At 44.6% G+C, this 16,857-nt stretch overlaps 1 protein-coding gene across 1 annotated transcript in view; it reads left to right on the top strand.

Annotated features, from left to right (window-relative positions):
- LOC115155624 (zinc finger protein GLI2) overlaps nt 1-16,412 on the top strand; it is a 153,981-nt gene extending 137,569 nt beyond the window's left edge. Inside the window, exons 10-14 of the mRNA XM_029702425.1 lie at nt 6,350-6,499; nt 7,343-7,507; nt 7,715-7,993; nt 11,576-11,921; nt 12,561-16,412. Coding sequence (XP_029558285.1) covers nt 6,350-6,499; nt 7,343-7,507; nt 7,715-7,993; nt 11,576-11,921; nt 12,561-14,866 — 3,246 coding nt within the window. The 3' untranslated portion in view covers nt 14,867-16,412. The remainder of the gene's footprint in view (nt 1-6,349; nt 6,500-7,342; nt 7,508-7,714; nt 7,994-11,575; nt 11,922-12,560) is intronic.
- The last annotated feature ends 445 nt before the right edge of the window (nt 16,413-16,857 follow it).

Here is a 16,857-nt window from a genome sequence, read left to right as displayed (position 1 = left end):
ATTGTAGGGCGTGGGGTGTGGATTGTAGGGCGTAGATTGTAGGGCGTGGAGTGTGGATTGTAGGGCATAGATTGTAGGGTGTTGGGTGTGGATTGTAGGGTGTAGATTGTAGGGCATGGGGTGTGGATTGTAGGGTGTAGATTGTAGGGTGTGGGGTGTGGATGGACAGAGGTGAAGCAAAAAACATACCACAACTCTCTGGAACAAGGGTTAAGCAGGCAGGAAGGAAAATACTAACAGTATATGTCAATTGTAAATACAGTGTTATAAAATAATGTATTTATGAATGAGTCTCTTGTTACAGTAACTTATAATTATATATCTCGGTAGATGTAGATGTAATAGTTGAGAGTCTGCTGCTAAGAGTTTGATAGGACTTTATACCTTCATCTACATTACTGTACACATGCCCCTGTACTGTAGATCCAAGGTTTCACACAATGTTCTCACCAGTGAAATCACACACCTTGAAAAAACACTAAATTATGGCATAGAGCTCCTAGGTTCTATTTACCCCAACTAATCCTTCCCGAGTAGCCCCGTATTATGGTTTCAGTATGGTATTGTTATGTGGGGTGGAGCAGGTGAACCCAAGTGCAGACTCAAACGAAGAGACTGGATAAGGTAACCAAGGTATTTATTGAAAAGCAGGGGGGAGATGGGGTGCAGGCCAGGGGGAGCTCTGGCGGGTAGCAGGGAACCAGGAACTGAGGCTGCGGCTGGGGCAAGGGAAGTAGGGGCGGAGCGGAATCCAAGGAAGCAGTAGAGCAGGGGTCCAGGGCTGGGAAGCAGGACTGACGAGACGAGGGAATGGAGACAGGGACGGAAGGAACTGTAGCGGAGAGAAGAGCAGTGTCAGGCTAGGGAAAACAAGCACCACAGGATAACAAGATCAATGCAGGAACAAACGGCTTGAAATGCTGACTGACTGAGCAAAGGCTACGATCTGGCAACGTGGAAGTGGCAGGGCTGAGTATTTGTAGAGGTTTTGATTATGGAACAGGTTGCAGCTGGTGGGGATCTGCTCTGACTCCAGCACACCTGTCTCCACACACACAATCAGATACACCGACACAGAGAGAGAGAGAGAGAGAGAGGGAGAGAGCACTGGGGAAGTGGCGGCAGGTTAGGGAGACACAGGATGAGAAGTAGAGGGTGTGGCAGGGGCAGATGTAACGGGTATGAAGAGTACATGGCTGAAAATGTAACCCTTTTGCAGGCCACACACTTCTTTATCCACTCCTCATTCTCTAAAAAAGAACTGGGTAGGAATGATCCTCAACCGCTAACCCAGTCAGTGGGTATACATCTGCATCCCAAATGGCACCCTATTCCCTATAGGGCTCTGGTCAAAAGTAGTGCACTATTTATGGAATAGGGTGGCATATGGGATGTAACCGACTTGAAGAGGGGAAGGAGTCTTGCTCCATTTGCTTCTTGCTTGTGACAGTGGCCACATGAGTAAGGTATAGTACAGGGTAAAGGTTCAGAGGAAATTAAGTGGTTTACCTGGGGATGTGAATATTTTCCATGTGGTTGTTTGTGTGTGTGTGTGTGTGTGTGTGTGCGTGTGTGTGTGCGTGCGTGTGTGTGTGTGTGTGTGTGTGTGTGTGTGTGTGTGTGTGTGCGTGTGTAACATGAGTATTCGGGTTGTCTGGGCCTAAAGGACGGGATATACTGTAATTAAGGGCTTAGTCGAAATGGAGGGGCACCAGACAGGGTAATCCTACCAAGTGGCATTGCGTGCCTAGACAATACATCAGAATGACAGAGTGACTATTCCTGACCTCCTGACCACACACTTCTATGAAAGACAGGCAGTTCCCTCGAAACAAGAAATCAGTGTTTTTCATTGTCAGTTAGTTTTCTGTAGCTCAATGGAATGTAACTCTAGACATTTATGTCCAATCACTGTCATGTTTTTGAAATCCTCAAGTAAAGAACGTATGCATATACACTGAGTGTAGATAATATTAGGAACAACTGATCCCTTATTGATGTCACTTGTTAAATCTACTTCAATCAGTGTAGATCAGGCCTGGGCAATTATTTTCCATGGAGGGCCACATTGGAATATATTTTTGCTATTGCGGGCCCGAATCATATTACAGGATTATACATCATGTGTATGACTGTGTTGACAGATATACAGTGAGGGAAAAAAGTATTTGATCCCCTGCTGATTTTGTACGTTTGCCCACTGACAAAAAAAATGATCAGTCTATAATTTTAATGGTAGGTTTATTTGAACAGTGAGAGACAGAATAACAACAAAAAAATCCAGAAAAACGCATGTCAAAAATGTTATAAATTGATTTGCATTTTAATGAGGGAAATAAGTATTTGACCCCCTCTCAATCAGAAAGATTTCTGGCTCCCAAGTGTCTTTTATACAGGTAACGAGCTGAGATTAGGAGCACACTCTTAAAGGGAGTGCTCCTAATCTCAGTTTGTTACCTGTATAAAAGACACCTGTCCACAGAAGAAAACAATCAATCAGATTCCAAACTCTCCACCATGGCCAAGACCAAAGAGCTCTCCAAGGATGTCAGGGACAATATTGTAGACCTACACAGGGCTGGAATGGGCTACAAGACCATCACCAAGCAGCTTGGTGAGAAGGTGACAACAGTTGGTGCGATTATTCGCAAATGAACTGTCAATCTCCCTCGGCCTGGGGCTTCATGCAAGATCTCACCTCGTGGAGTTGCAATGATCATGAGAACGGTGAGGAATCAGCCCAGAACTACACGGGAGGATCTTGTCAATGATCTCAAGGCAGCTGGGACCATAGTCACCAAGAAAATAATTGGTAACACACTACGCCGTGAAGGACTGAAATCCTGCAGCGCCCGCAAGGTCCTCCTGTTCAAGAAAGCACATATACATGCCCGTCTGAAGTTTGCCAATGAACATATGAATGATTCAGAGGACAACTGGGTGAAAGTGTTGTGGTCAGATGAGACCAAAATGGAGCTCTTTGGAATCAACTTAACTCGCCATGTTTGGAGGAGAGGGAATGCTGCCTATGACCCCAAGAACACCATCCCCACTGTCAAACATGGAGGTGGAAACATTATGCTTCTGGGGTGTTTTTCTGCTAAGGGGACAGGGCAACTTCACCGCATCAAAGGGACGATGGACGGGGCCATGTACCGTCAAATCTTGGGTGAGAACCTCCTTCCCTCAGCCAGGGCATTGAAAATGGGTCGTGGTTGGGTATTCCAGCATGACAATGACCCAAAACACATGGCCAAGGTGACAAAGGAGTGGCTCAAGAAGAAGCACATTAAGGTCATGGAGTGGCCTAGCCAGTCTCCAGACCTTAATCCCATAGGAAATCTGTGGAGGGAGCTGAAGGTTCGAGTTGCCAAATGTCAGCCTCGAAACCTTAATGACTTGGAGAAGATCTGCAAAGAGGAGTGGGACAAAATCCCTCCTGAGATGTGTGCAAACCTGGTGGCCAACTACAAGAAACATCTGACCTCTGTGATTGCCAACAAGGGTTTTGCCACCAAGTGCTAAGTCATGTTTTGCAGAGGGGTCAAATAGTTATTTCCCTCATTAAAATGCAAATCAATTTATAACATTTTTTGACATGTGTTTTTCTGGATTCTTTTGTTGTTATTCTGTCTCTCACTGTTCAAATAAACCTACTATTAAAATTATAGACTGATAATTTCTTTGTCAGTGGGCAAACGTACAAAATCAGCAGGGGATCAAATACTTTTTTCCCTCACATTTGATCCCCTGCTGATTTTGTACGTTTGCCCACTGACAAAGAAATTATCAGTCTATCATTTTAATAGTAGGTTTATTTGAACAGTGAGAGACAGAATAACAACAAAAGAATCCAGAAAAACACATGTCAAAAAATGTCAATCACATCCAGATATGCTATTTATTTTACTTTTTAACATGCACAGAAATAAACCACATCCATGTTCTCCTTTTGGAAGGTATTTTCATTATTAAACATGCAATGAACTACACGGAGGGAAAAGTACACTGTGCATTCAGCACCATGGACAGAACTCTTGTTAACGGGAATGCACAAAAACACAAGAAAAAGAGAGCTCAACATTACATTTAAACTACTCAATCAGTGTGAGGAGTGAAGTCTCTGATGGGCATTGACTAGAGCAGTGAAATCAGGTATAGTTTCTGACGTCGCTATGCGCAGGATTGCTGAGAGGTGAGTCAGTAAGAGATGATCTGCGCCTTGACTTGTTATATTTCATCACTGAAAATGTCTGTTCACATACATAGGTTGACCCAAACAGTGCAAACATCTTCTGAGCATGACTCCTAATCTTTGTAAAGTTTTGTCGTCGAGAGATGCATAGAACCTCGTCAGTGACATTGTTTTGAAAAGTTCTCCAATCACTGCATCAGACTAAAGATCGATAAGCTCAAGTTGCAGGTCAGTGGGAGCATTATTTACATTGAAGGTGAAAGGAGAGGAAGCCAACAGCATGTCATTTTCCAACACTTTTAAATCCTCAAACAACGAGACCTCACCGTTCAAAGCACGCAGCAGTGATATATACTTCTCCCACTGGTCATCTGATAGGGAACAGACTAGTAGTGTCAGAAGGTGGGTGAGATTGTTGGCTTTTACTTGGCGGGTCAGGAGGAGTAATTTTCCCTTGAAGGCTTTGACAAGGCTGTACATCTGATGTGCAAAAAGGCCCTCCCTTGTCGTTTGGAATTCAGTTCATTCATGAGGGCCATGATGTCCACGGTGAACGCAAAATCAGCCAACCATTCTTTATCTTGCAGTTGAGGGAAATCAACATTTTCCTTTCATTTGCAAAAACTCAGCCATCTCCAACTTTAGGTTCCACATCCTTTTAACCACCTTCCCCAAACTCAGCCATCTCATGTTTGCGTGGTAGGGGAGATCTGCATGACCCAACTCTGTCTCTTCCAACAGTGAGACAAACTGCCTGTGGTTTAAAGATTTTGCTCTTATGAAGTTTACCACTTTAGTGACTGTATCCACAACATGGCTCATTTTCAGAACACATTTACAGAGCACCTCCTGATGAATAATGCAATGCAGGAAAATAATTTCTGATCTGGGCTCAGCTCAGCTACTTGATCTTGTGTCCTTTTCAAAAGGCCAACCTTTCTTCCTGTTAAGTTTGGGCACCCACCAGTGGTCACACTGGATAACTTTTCAAAACTCAGTCCCAGCTTTGCCACACACTTATTAACCTCCTCCAATAAATATTTCGCTATGGTTGTGTTCTTCATTGACTGCACTGAAGCAACCCCCTCTGTAATTTCAAAGTCTGAGGTTATGCCTCGTCAGAACATCAACAACTGTGCCATGTCACGTGCATCACTGCTCTCATCCAGGGCCAAGGAGAAATATGTGAAATCCTTGTCTTTCAACTGTTGTTCCATATTCTCTGCGATGTCCTCAACACGCCGTGTCACTGTTCGTCTTGACAGGAAAACATTTTTAAACAGCTCTTTCTTGTCGGGGCAAGGTATTGCTGCAGAGTCAATTAAACATTCTTTAATGATTTTGCCCTCAGCGAATGGCTTGCTATGTTTAGCAATCTTGTGGGACAGTACATAGCTAGCTCTCGCAATTCTGTCATTTGCTGAATGCAGTTTTGTGAAAAGTCCATGCTGCTTTTGCAACTGAGAAAGCAACTCTTTCGATGCACTTGCCCTCTGCTCAGAAGACATATTCCTATATTTCTCAGCATGCTTCGTCTGGACGTGTCGGGACAAGTTGTAGTCTTTCAAGACAGCGATGCTCTCTTTGCACACTAAGCACACAGCTTTCCCTGATTCCTCAATAAATAAATATTTCAATGTCCACTCTTGCTGGAACACCCTACATTCATTATCTACTTTCCTTTTCTTTGAAATCTTTGAAAAACACATTTTTGTGCATTTTCTAGCTAGCTACTATTTGTAACTGTGACGTGTGTCAGCCTGTCAGTCACTGTCTGTCCTGGTGCAGTTGTTATTTATACGTGCCTTCAAAATAAATGTAGACAAACTGTCAACCATGATGGATGGCGTTATCACTCGTGGTCTGGCTTGGGGAAGGGAACTCAGAGAGGGATGTTTGGGAGGCCTGCTCTCACAAGCTCTTTGCTGACTAAACGTCTCACTTTTCCACACACACACACACACACACACACACACACACACACACACACACACACACACACCATCCCACCTCGAATGAGCAGGAAAGGGACAGCTTTAAAGACAGTCTGACAGTTGATTGAGAAGATCATATCCTGAAACAAGCTGAGATACATGGATGTGTTGGCTGTGTTTTACTTCCATGTAACCCCATGTTTCCCTGTTCTCTCTTCAGCACATCAACAACGACCACATCCATGGGGAGAAGAAAGAGTTTGTGTGCCATTGGGATGAGTGCTCGAGAGAACAGAAGCCCTTCAAAGCTCAGTACATGCTGGTGGTCCACATGAGGAGACACACTGGGGAGAAGCCACACAAATGCACAGTAAGAACTCCAACTCCCAACTAGCACCTGGGCATGTGCACATTATTTCAATAAGCCCAGAGCCTTCTATTATAGGTCATGGATAAGCCACTCACATAACTATCTCTCCTTGTATTAAACACAAGTCCTACCTCTAGATAGGGTTATGCTTTGCACCCTGTAATAACTATTGACCATAACTTTACTGTATTTCTTCACTCCAAGCCTATTTCTTACCAGTAGTGATACTTCCTCTCCATCTAGATGAGTTTTCCGGGAATTTCTAAGGGCCTCATCTGTAGCATGCAGTCCACTCATGATGATCACATTCAGTGTAGTTTCCTCAGCTTCAAAGCTCATTGATGAGGCCTTGTGAGTCCAGTCCATTAAAATACTTCTGACTAGAGACTTCACAAGGCTGATTGACAGGAGGGGAGGATATTAGTTATTAAAGTGTAAAGAGTTTAGTTTTAAATCCCACATGCATCTCATTCACCCCCAGCTATCTCCCTCTCGAGCAAGTCTTGTGTTTTTGAAGGGAGGATCATAGGTCTTTTATGTCCACTTTTGAGCGAATATAGAGTGATCCCATCTCACACAAACTGTCAATTACCCACAGTGCACAGCACAGTATGCCGCTCTGAAGGAATACCAAATCAATGCACAGCCTATTGTAGCATTCCAAAGCTAAACACAGAACAGCTTTGATGCTTTGTTTCAACAAAGCTCTCCATGGTCTCTTACTTAGCTTAAATACTTGTAATAGTAATTTTTCTCTAAGAGCAAATACTTTTGCGTGATACATGTAAGAGTCTCTGAGGCTATGTCTAACTGACCTTTGTCTCTCTCCCTCCCTCTCTCTAGTTTGAAGGATGCTGTAAGGCCTACTCTCGCCTGGAGAACCTGAAGACCCACCTGAGGTCCCACACAGGGGAGAAGCCGTACGTCTGTGAACATGAGGGCTGCAACAAAGCCTTCTCCAACGCCTCAGACAGAGCCAAGCACCAGAACCGCACACACTCCAATGAGGTAAGGCTCTTGTAGACAATCACCTCAAAGACATACTTTGAGCTACATCTACGTACAGTATATACCCACTGCCATTATTTAAATCAACTAATGCGCATTTAAATTAATTTTGTTTTTATATATTGCATTTTCAGAAGACAATGAAAGAAATCAGTAATCAACATAAGCATGTGGTAATAAGACATCATTTAAAAATATTTTTCCCAGAAACCCTACATCTGTAAGATCCCTGGGTGCACTAAACGCTACACAGACCCCAGCTCTCTCAGGAAGCATGTGAAGACGGTTCACGGACCAGAGGCCCACGTCACAAAGAAACAACGTGGCGATGTGCCTCCCAGGGGTCCTCCCAAGGGAAATGGAGAGAACGAGGCAAATGCCAAACAGAGTGATAGAGGGATAGATGGAAAGATGGAGGCCAACAGCATTACTAGAGGAGTGGAGGACTGCCTGCAGGTCAAGTCAATCAAGACCGAGAACTCGATGGTAAGACTGGGTGTGACATTCCAATGTGTCATCACCACTAATTGTTTAACAAAGCATTGACTTTGACTATTGTCAAAATCCTCTCAACTACTAACTACTTAAACTATCAATGCAAATCCTATCAGTACCATTCACACATATTCTATGTTATTTGAGTCTTGTGACTCAAATGCAGGCATTTCACCATCTATCCCATCATCTTTCACGCTAACTGTGATGGACAATTGACCTGCTGATGGTCTACCCTTCTCCTAATCCAACTCACCTCTCTGGTCACTACTTGAATGTGCTTCTCTTTCTTTAACACTTTCCCTAACGGACAGGCATCTCTGAGGTAAGCACCACCACATTTTCTCTTTCATTTCAATGCTTTCTAACTCTGCATGTCAATTTTGCATCTGTACATTTGAAATTGCACTACTCTGTTCTTTTATGTATGAAAGAATAGAGGATTACACCAAGCACTTTCCAAGCGCTTCTGGTTTTAAAAGTCTATACTGTACTGTCTACAGTTTGATGTTTTTGCATGAGTTTATTCAGTTATATTCCTCTGTGGCCTACGTGATCTGACAGTAATGTCTGTCGGGCCATGATAAAAGTCATTATCAAATTAATATTCCAAGAATGAGACTGTTCAGCATGTGTGTGGAACAAATAGTGTCAGCAATCAAGCTGTGATCAAGACTCTTTCTTGTTCAGTCTGTGTCAGAATTAATCACTATCAACACTTGACTGTGATTAGACTCACAGTATCCCTCCATCGCTCCACAATATACTTGTTTCCTTTGTAAATGAATCCAACACATCTATGATAAATAACATTATGAAACTGTAGCTAGGCTACATCATTTATTTAATTTGTGGTTTTGCAAAGAGTTTACATACTTGATTAATCAGAATTGTGCAACTGTATTCCAGTATTTAATATTTTATCCAATACAGACATTTTTTTTCTCAATATCAAATCATTTCTGGGTAACAATTAAGTACCTTACTGTGATCCTTTTCAATTAAAATGGTCAAAAAGAAACAAAAATAGGTTCTTAGCAAAGAGCAATTTCTCAAGCAAGAATTTTGCTAGGACTGTCTGGGAGTGGTCTGAGTGGGGAGGGGAAACTGAAAACTAGCTGTTATTGGCAGAGAGGTTTGGAACTCTTTCTTATTGGTCTAATAACAAACGTACTGCCTGGTGATGTCACCAGGCAAGCCAAAACTCCATCCCACCAAAACAGGCTGACATTTCAGGCCTTACACTAAAAGGGCATTAACATATTTTTCACAATTTCACAGTATTATTCTAACCTCAGTGTGAAAATATATAGAAAACACAGAACAATCCCGTTTTTGACTGCACTGGGCTTTTAAGCATATATATTATTATTATTATTATTTTTATATATTTTTATGTTATATTTAGATATTGCAGATAGATTGTAGCTTCCATCAATGTAATTGTCTACATTATTTCCAATCCCCCATATTTTTTTTGTAAATATATATATTTATACATACATACATACATACATACATACATACATACATACATACATACATACAGTGGGGAGAACAAGTATTTGATACACTGCCGATTTTGCAGGTTTTCCTACTTACAAAGCATGTAGAGGTCTGTAATTTTTATCATAGGTACACTTCAACTGTGAGAGATGGAATCTAAAACAAAAATCCAGAAAATCCCATTGTATGATTTTTAAGTAAATAATTTGCATTTTATTGCATGATATAAGTATTTGATACATCAGAAAAGCAGAACTTAATATTTGGTACAGAAACCTTTGTTTGCAATTATAGAGATCATACTTTTCCTGTAGTTCTTGACCAGGTTTGCACACACTGCAGCAGGGATTTTGACCCACTCCTCCATACAGACCTTCTCCAGATCCTTCAGGTTTCGTTGCTGTCGCTGGGCAATACGGACTTTCAGCTCCCTCCAAAGAGTTTCTATTTGGTTCAGGTCTGGAGACTGGCTAGGCCACTCCAGGACCTTGAGATGCTTCTTACAGAGCCACTCCTTAGTTGCCCTGGCTGTGTGTTTCGGGTCATTGTCATGCTGGAAGACCCAGCCACGACCCATCTTCAATGCTCTTACTGAGGGAAGGAGGTTGTAGGCCAAGATCTCACGATACATGGCACCATCCATCCTCCCCTCAATACGGTTTAGTCATCCTGTCCCCTTTGCAGAAAAGCATCCCCAAAGAATGATGTTTCCACCTCCATGCTTCACGGTTGGGATGGTGTCCTTGGGGTTGTACTCATCCTTCTTCCTCCAAACACGGCGAGTGGAGTTTAGACCAAAAAGCTCTATTTTTGTCTCATCAGACCACATGACCTTCTCCCATTCCTCCTCTGGATCATCCAGATGGTCATTGGCAAACTTCAGACGGGCCTGGACATGCGCTGGCTTGAGCAGGGGGACCTTGCGTGCGCTGCAGGATTTTAATCCATGATGGCGTATTGTGTTACTAATGGTTTTCTTTGAGACTGTGGTCCCAGCTCTCTTCAGGTCATTGACCAGGTCCTGCCGTGTAGTTCTGGGCTGATCCCTCACCTTCCTCATGATCATTGATGCCCCACGAGGTGAGATCTTGCATGGAGCCCCAGACCGAGGGTGATTGACCGTCATCTTGAACTTCTTCCATTTTCTAATAATTGCGCCAACAGTTGTTGCCTTCTCACCAAACTGCTTGCCTATTGTCCTGTAGCCCATCCCAGCCTTGTGCAGGTCTACAATTTTATCCCTGATGTCCTTACACAGCTCTCTGGTCTTGGCCATTGTGGAGAGGTTGGAGTCTGTTTGATTGAGTGTCTGGACAGGTGTCTTTTATACAGGTAACAAGTTCAAACAGGTGCAGTTAATACAGGTAATGAGTGGAGAACAGGAGGGCTTCTTAAAGAAAAACTAACAGGTCTGTGAGAGCCGGAATTCTTACTGGTTGTTAGGTGATCAAATACTTATGTCATGCAATAAAATGCAAATGAATTACTTAATCATACAATATGATTTTCTGGATCTACAGACCTCTACACGCTTTGTAAGTAGGAAAATCTGCAAAATCGCCAGTGTATCAAATACTTGTTCTCCCCACTGTACATACTCATACATACCCACATATACATATATGTATATATATATATATATATATATATATATATATACATATACATATACACATAAATACACACACACACACACACACACACACACACACACACACACACACATATATATATATATATATATATACACATATCTTTTTACATTATGTTTTCCTTTATTATTTCCTGCAAACCCTACCACCCCTCCCCTAATTGGAGTAAACTAAGAAACAACAACACTTAGGCTTCTACATCCAGCTTGTACATACTTTAAGCATATTTTTACAATGATCATGTCCTGAATTGGTCTGACAGTGGTACCCTTTTCACACTACCATGCCAACCTGAACAAAACCACTCAGTAGAGCTTGGTTTGGCTCGGCTCGGTTCAACTTAGTAATATGAAAAGCCCTTGATCGGCTTGATCTGGTGTCTAACATAAACCATATATCCTGTCCCCCTCTCCAGACGTATCAATCCAGCCCTGGCGGTCACTCGTCATGTAGCAGTGAGCCATCGCCACTTGGCAGTGCCCACAACAATGACAGTGGAGTAGAGATGGCCCTGCACAGCGGGGGCAGCTTTGGGGAGCTGTGTGCACTGGATGACCCTCCGATGGTGGACTCCTCCACCCTCTCCCACGGCAACTCAGCAGGGGTGGGGCTTGGGCTCCGTAAAGGGGGAGGAGTCACCATCAAGCTGGAGAACATCAAGAAGGAGAGGCTGAAGAATGTGAGGGACACGTGTCCCTGGGCCAACTCTGGTCCACAGATCCGGAACACCAACACCAAGCTGCCTCCTATTCCTGCTGTTGGTAAGAGTTTTATATAGAGTTTTTGATAACCGTCATAATGCTGAAAGTTTAATAAACAATGACAAGGAAGAAAAATATTATCTTATTAAAAAATTTCGCTAGGGCCTCCCGAGTGGCACAGCGCTCTAAAGCACTGCATCACAGTGCTTGAGGCATCACTACAGATCCGGAATCGATCCTGGGCTGTGTCGCAGCCGGCCATGACTGGGAGAGCCATGAGGCGGCACACAATTGGCACAGGGTCGTCGGGGTTAGGGGAGGGTTTGACCGGCCGGGATGTCCTTGTCCCATCGCGCTCTAGTGACTCCTGCTGTGGGCCTGGCACATGCACGCTGACACAGTCGCCAGTTGTACGGTGTTTCCTCTGACACATTGGTGCGGCCGGGTTAAGTGAGCAGTGTGTCAAGAAGCAGTGCATGTTTCAGAGGATGCATGGCTCTCAACCTTCGCCTCTCCAAGTCCGTATGGGAGTTGCAGCAATGGGACAAGACCGTAACTACCAATTGGATATCATGAAATTGGGGAGAAAAAGGGGGGACAAATGACCAAATAACCAGGAATTTGTGAAGCAGCCTTAGAAACCAAGAAAGGTGTTTTGCCCTATATGTTCTAATGTGGTTCCTCTTGTTGGTTCCTCAGGTTCCCTTCTGGAGAACTCCAATATGATCGCTCCACCCGGGCCCTACCCTGGTCAGCGTCTTGGTGACCTGTCATCATGCGAGGTGACCATGCTAAACCAGCTGAATGAGCAGGGCCGCCGGTACAGCAACACCAGCACTGCCAGTTCAGCCTACACCAGCCGCCGCTCCTCGGGCATCTCCCCCTGCTACTCCAGCCGCCGCTCTTCCGAAGCTTCGCAGTTCAGCAACCGCCACAACAACATCAGCTCAGCCGACTCCTACGACCCCATCTCCACAGACCTGTCCCGGCGATCCAGTGAGGCCAGCCAGTGTGGTGGAAACGTCACTAGTTTGCTCAGCCTCACCCCGGCTCAGCACTACCATCTTAAGGCCAAGTATGCTGCCGCAACCGGGGGAGCTCCACCCACACCTCTGCCCAACATGGAGCGCATGAGCCTCAGGACCAGGATGGCCCTGTATGGGGACCACTCCCAGGAGAGGGAGAGCTCCTCCCATTCCAACCTGTTCCAGCTCCCTGCTGGAGCAGTGCCCAGACGCTGCAGCGACATTGGCTACAGTAACCATAGTAGGATGCCCCACGAGGTCCCTGGGAACCTGCCACGGCGAGCCAGCGATCCCGTCCGCAGACCCACCTTGGACCCACTGTCCCTGCCGAGGGTCCAGCGCTACAACAGCATGAACAGTATGAACCCCAACTCCATGATGCCTCCTCCCTCTACTGATCGCCGGGGCCTGGCCATGCAGGGCTACACACGGTCCGACGGAAGTCTGCACCGCCACCCTTTCGCCCCGCGGCCCCCCAGCATCTCAGAGAATGTGGTGATGGAGACCATGGCTGTGGACGGGCTGGACCAAGCAGGGGATGAAGACATGGTGCTGCCTGATGATGTCGTTCAGTATCTCAGGTCTCAGAACACTGGCGCCGGCCAATCAGCAGGCCCCACCGACTACACCAACAGCCAATCACACGGCTTCCAGGTCCAAGGGAATACGACCTCCTCCCAGCAACAGTTCTATGGGCAAAGGGGGATGGCCATGGTGGATACCAACATGCCCCTGTCTGAGTCAGGCCAGGCCCCCCTAACGCCCTACAAGATGAGCCCTGGTTCTGGATCACAGCAACAGCAGTACCCAACCTCACCCAGTATGAACAACAAAAACAACATGCCAGTGCAGTGGAATGAGGTCAGCTCAGGGACTGTGGACGCCACAGCCACCTCAAGACTCACCAAGCAGAACCTCCTCAGAAACAACAACCTGGCAGTGGTTCAGCAGAGACAGAACTGTGGGCCTTTCCAGGGTAGTATGGGTAGTAACAGTAACCAGCAGGGGATGCCTATGAGCCAGAACATAGAGCTTCAAGGCTACACCCAGAGAAGCAACGCCCAAAGGATCAACTCTGTCCAACAGCAACAGAGGCAGCCATGCAGCATTAATTATACTGAGCAGATGAGTCCCCAGCAGGGATACGGCCAAGACATCGTCCCCATCCCTAACTCTGGATCTGGGAATGGCAGCCTACGACCCAACTCCGACGGCATGGCACTGCCCAATGGCAGTGTAATGGCAACACATAATCCAGATATTCAAAACTACAGATCAAGGACTCAGGTTGAAAGCTATCCCCCTCACATGAATCAGGTTGAGCAGCTGAACTACAGTAGTACGCCTCAGCAGCAAGCCGTCCATACTGGGACCAGAGATGGGATGCAGCCCAGGCTTCCCATGGAGACCAAGTCTATGTCCAGACAACATGTAAGATCCAGCAGTACGATGCAGAACCGTTTCCTTCAGTCTGACTTCAATCACAACACCTCTGAGGCCAGTCCAAAGAAGCCAGGCCGCACCACAGCACATAACGTCGGACAAAATGGAAACTCCAACTCTAACACTCCAATGTTATACACTGGCCAGATACACATGTTCGAGCCCAGCAACAACCTGAGTTTCGACTCCCCCATGTCCCCCTGCACACCCCAGGCACCGGTAGGCACCGCCATTATCATGGCATCCCCAGGGGTCAACCAGGTCACCAGCACCGTGGACTCCTCTGGTGTGGAGCACGCCCAGATTGACTTTGATGCCATGTTGGATGATGGCGACCACTCCAGCCTGATGTCGGGGACCCTCAGCCCCGGGCTCCTCACAAGTCTGTCCCAGAACTCCTCCAGGCTCACCACTCCCCGTAACTCTGTGACCCTGGCCTCCGTACCAGCAGGGATCGGTAACATGGCCATCGGCGATATGAACTCCATGTTGACCGCACTGGCTGAGGAGAGCAAGTTCCTCAACATGATGAGCTAATGCCTTGGCTGCATCCCAATAGTTTTTCTCCCGAAGTGTTCACGTGTTCACTTCCTTTCATGAATTTCAAAGGAAATGATTGGTGAATGGAAACTCCCTCTGGCCCATGCCTACACCAATCCAATGCTTTTAAATTTGTGGGGAGTAGTGCACACTTCAGGAGGAAGAAGAGATTATTGGGATGCCCCCCTTGTATATTCAGACCATTTCAAGAAAGCATCAGGAAAAATGTACTATACAAGCTCTGATTATATGTAACAATACCTTATGGAAATAGTTACTTATCAGGAGAATGTCAATCTCCACCTGCCTGTATAGAGACTTTGCTTATCCAGTTATATGTAATATTTGCTCAAGTACATTTTAAGTAATGTTTATGTTGATAAAGTAAGTGTAGTAAAGACATAAGGGGTATTTGTATCACTGTTTTAAAAAGCCATACTTTGTATCTACGAATAAAAATAGACAAGGGTATAAAAATACATTGGCAAATGTGTCTATTGCTCAGTATTATTTGATGTTTGTTACCTTTTAAAAAGCAGTGCACTGAAAGCAGTTCACCAAGTGCCTTGATAAAAAGGTCAAGTTTGAATAATATGTGAACTCATAAAACGTACATACATGTAACGATGTTGCCAAGAAAAAATGCATATGAAAATATTAGAATATCATTTTTGTCATTACAACCTTCCATCATGTTTATAAATATACTGTAAGGTACGTGGTTTAAATGATGTTGAAGAGACGTAATTATTGCAAGCCGATTACAGTATGATGCCACTATATAACATTGCGATGCTACATTGTTTACGTCTATCCGTGTATAGAGGAGCTTGCAGTGGAACAGGTTCCCTTGCCAAGCTTTTAGGGCCGGTTTCCCGGACGAAGATTAAGCCTAGTGCTGGACTAAAACCCATGCTCAGTAGAGATTATCCATTGAAAATGATTTTTAGTCCAGAACTAGGCTTAATCTGTATCCGGGAAACCAGACCCTAGCGTACAGCAGGAGATGGCCCCTTTCAGTCTGTATAAAATATCCTCCAAGTGCCCTCCAAAAAATGTAGAACCCTCTATGGACCCTCCTCCTTGTGAGACTGACTGTATGATTGAAAAGGACAGAGATCTGCCTCAGTGTCAGTCAGTCTGTGAAGATACACATGGATCCCCATGCCTCGCAATGTCTAGGAGGAATCAGATCTCTAAAGGAATATGCAAGTACTCCATGTGTTCTCTGTGGACATGATCACACACTAATTAGTGGATTCATTACCCCTCCCTCTTCCCTGAGTTCTGAGCTAGACATGGACTGTATGGAGATTCAAATAAGGAACGTATTACTTTGATTACAAATCATATCAAAGACAATGATATACCGCAACTCCTAAGTTTTTATTTAGTTTGTTTCCTGGAGTTAAAGTAGCCTTATAGTATGTATAGGTATACTGCTCATTCATTTGGCTATGCTCAGTGTGAGTGTGTGTGTGTGTTGTATATAGCTTTTGTACATTTCAAATACAGTATCCACGTTTTTTCTTTTTTAACCAAAGTCCTGTTTTGTGTCTCCTTTGAAATCACATGGTCTCGTCCCTCTGGGACACATGAAAGCAAAGTGGCGTTATCTTAACTCTTCAGCACCCACCCTAATGAATTCTACACACCATGAAAACCATCCTCATGTCAAATAACTATAGAGCGAGGCAATGTTCCCGCTGTTGCGGAGACGTCGGCTCAACTGGAAATTAACGTGACATTTTATTGCGGATCTTACGGGATACTTCAGTAATACAGATTGATATACAGTACCAGTCAAAAGTTTGGATACACCTACTCATTCAATGTTTTTTCTTTATTTTCTTTATTTATTTATTCAAGAACTTTGAAAGTTTCTTCAAGTGCAGTTGCAAAAACCATCAAGGGCTATGATAAAACTGTCTCTCATGAGGACCACGACAGGAAAAGACCCAGAGTTACCTCTGCTGCAGAGGATAAGT

Source organism: Salmo trutta, chromosome 20 (assembly GCF_901001165.1).
Source record: "Salmo trutta chromosome 20, fSalTru1.1, whole genome shotgun sequence".
Lineage (NCBI taxonomy): Eukaryota > Metazoa > Chordata > Actinopteri > Salmoniformes > Salmonidae > Salmo > Salmo trutta.
The sequence above is the reverse complement of the archived record's forward strand: the minus strand, read 5'-3'. Positions and strand labels throughout refer to the sequence as shown.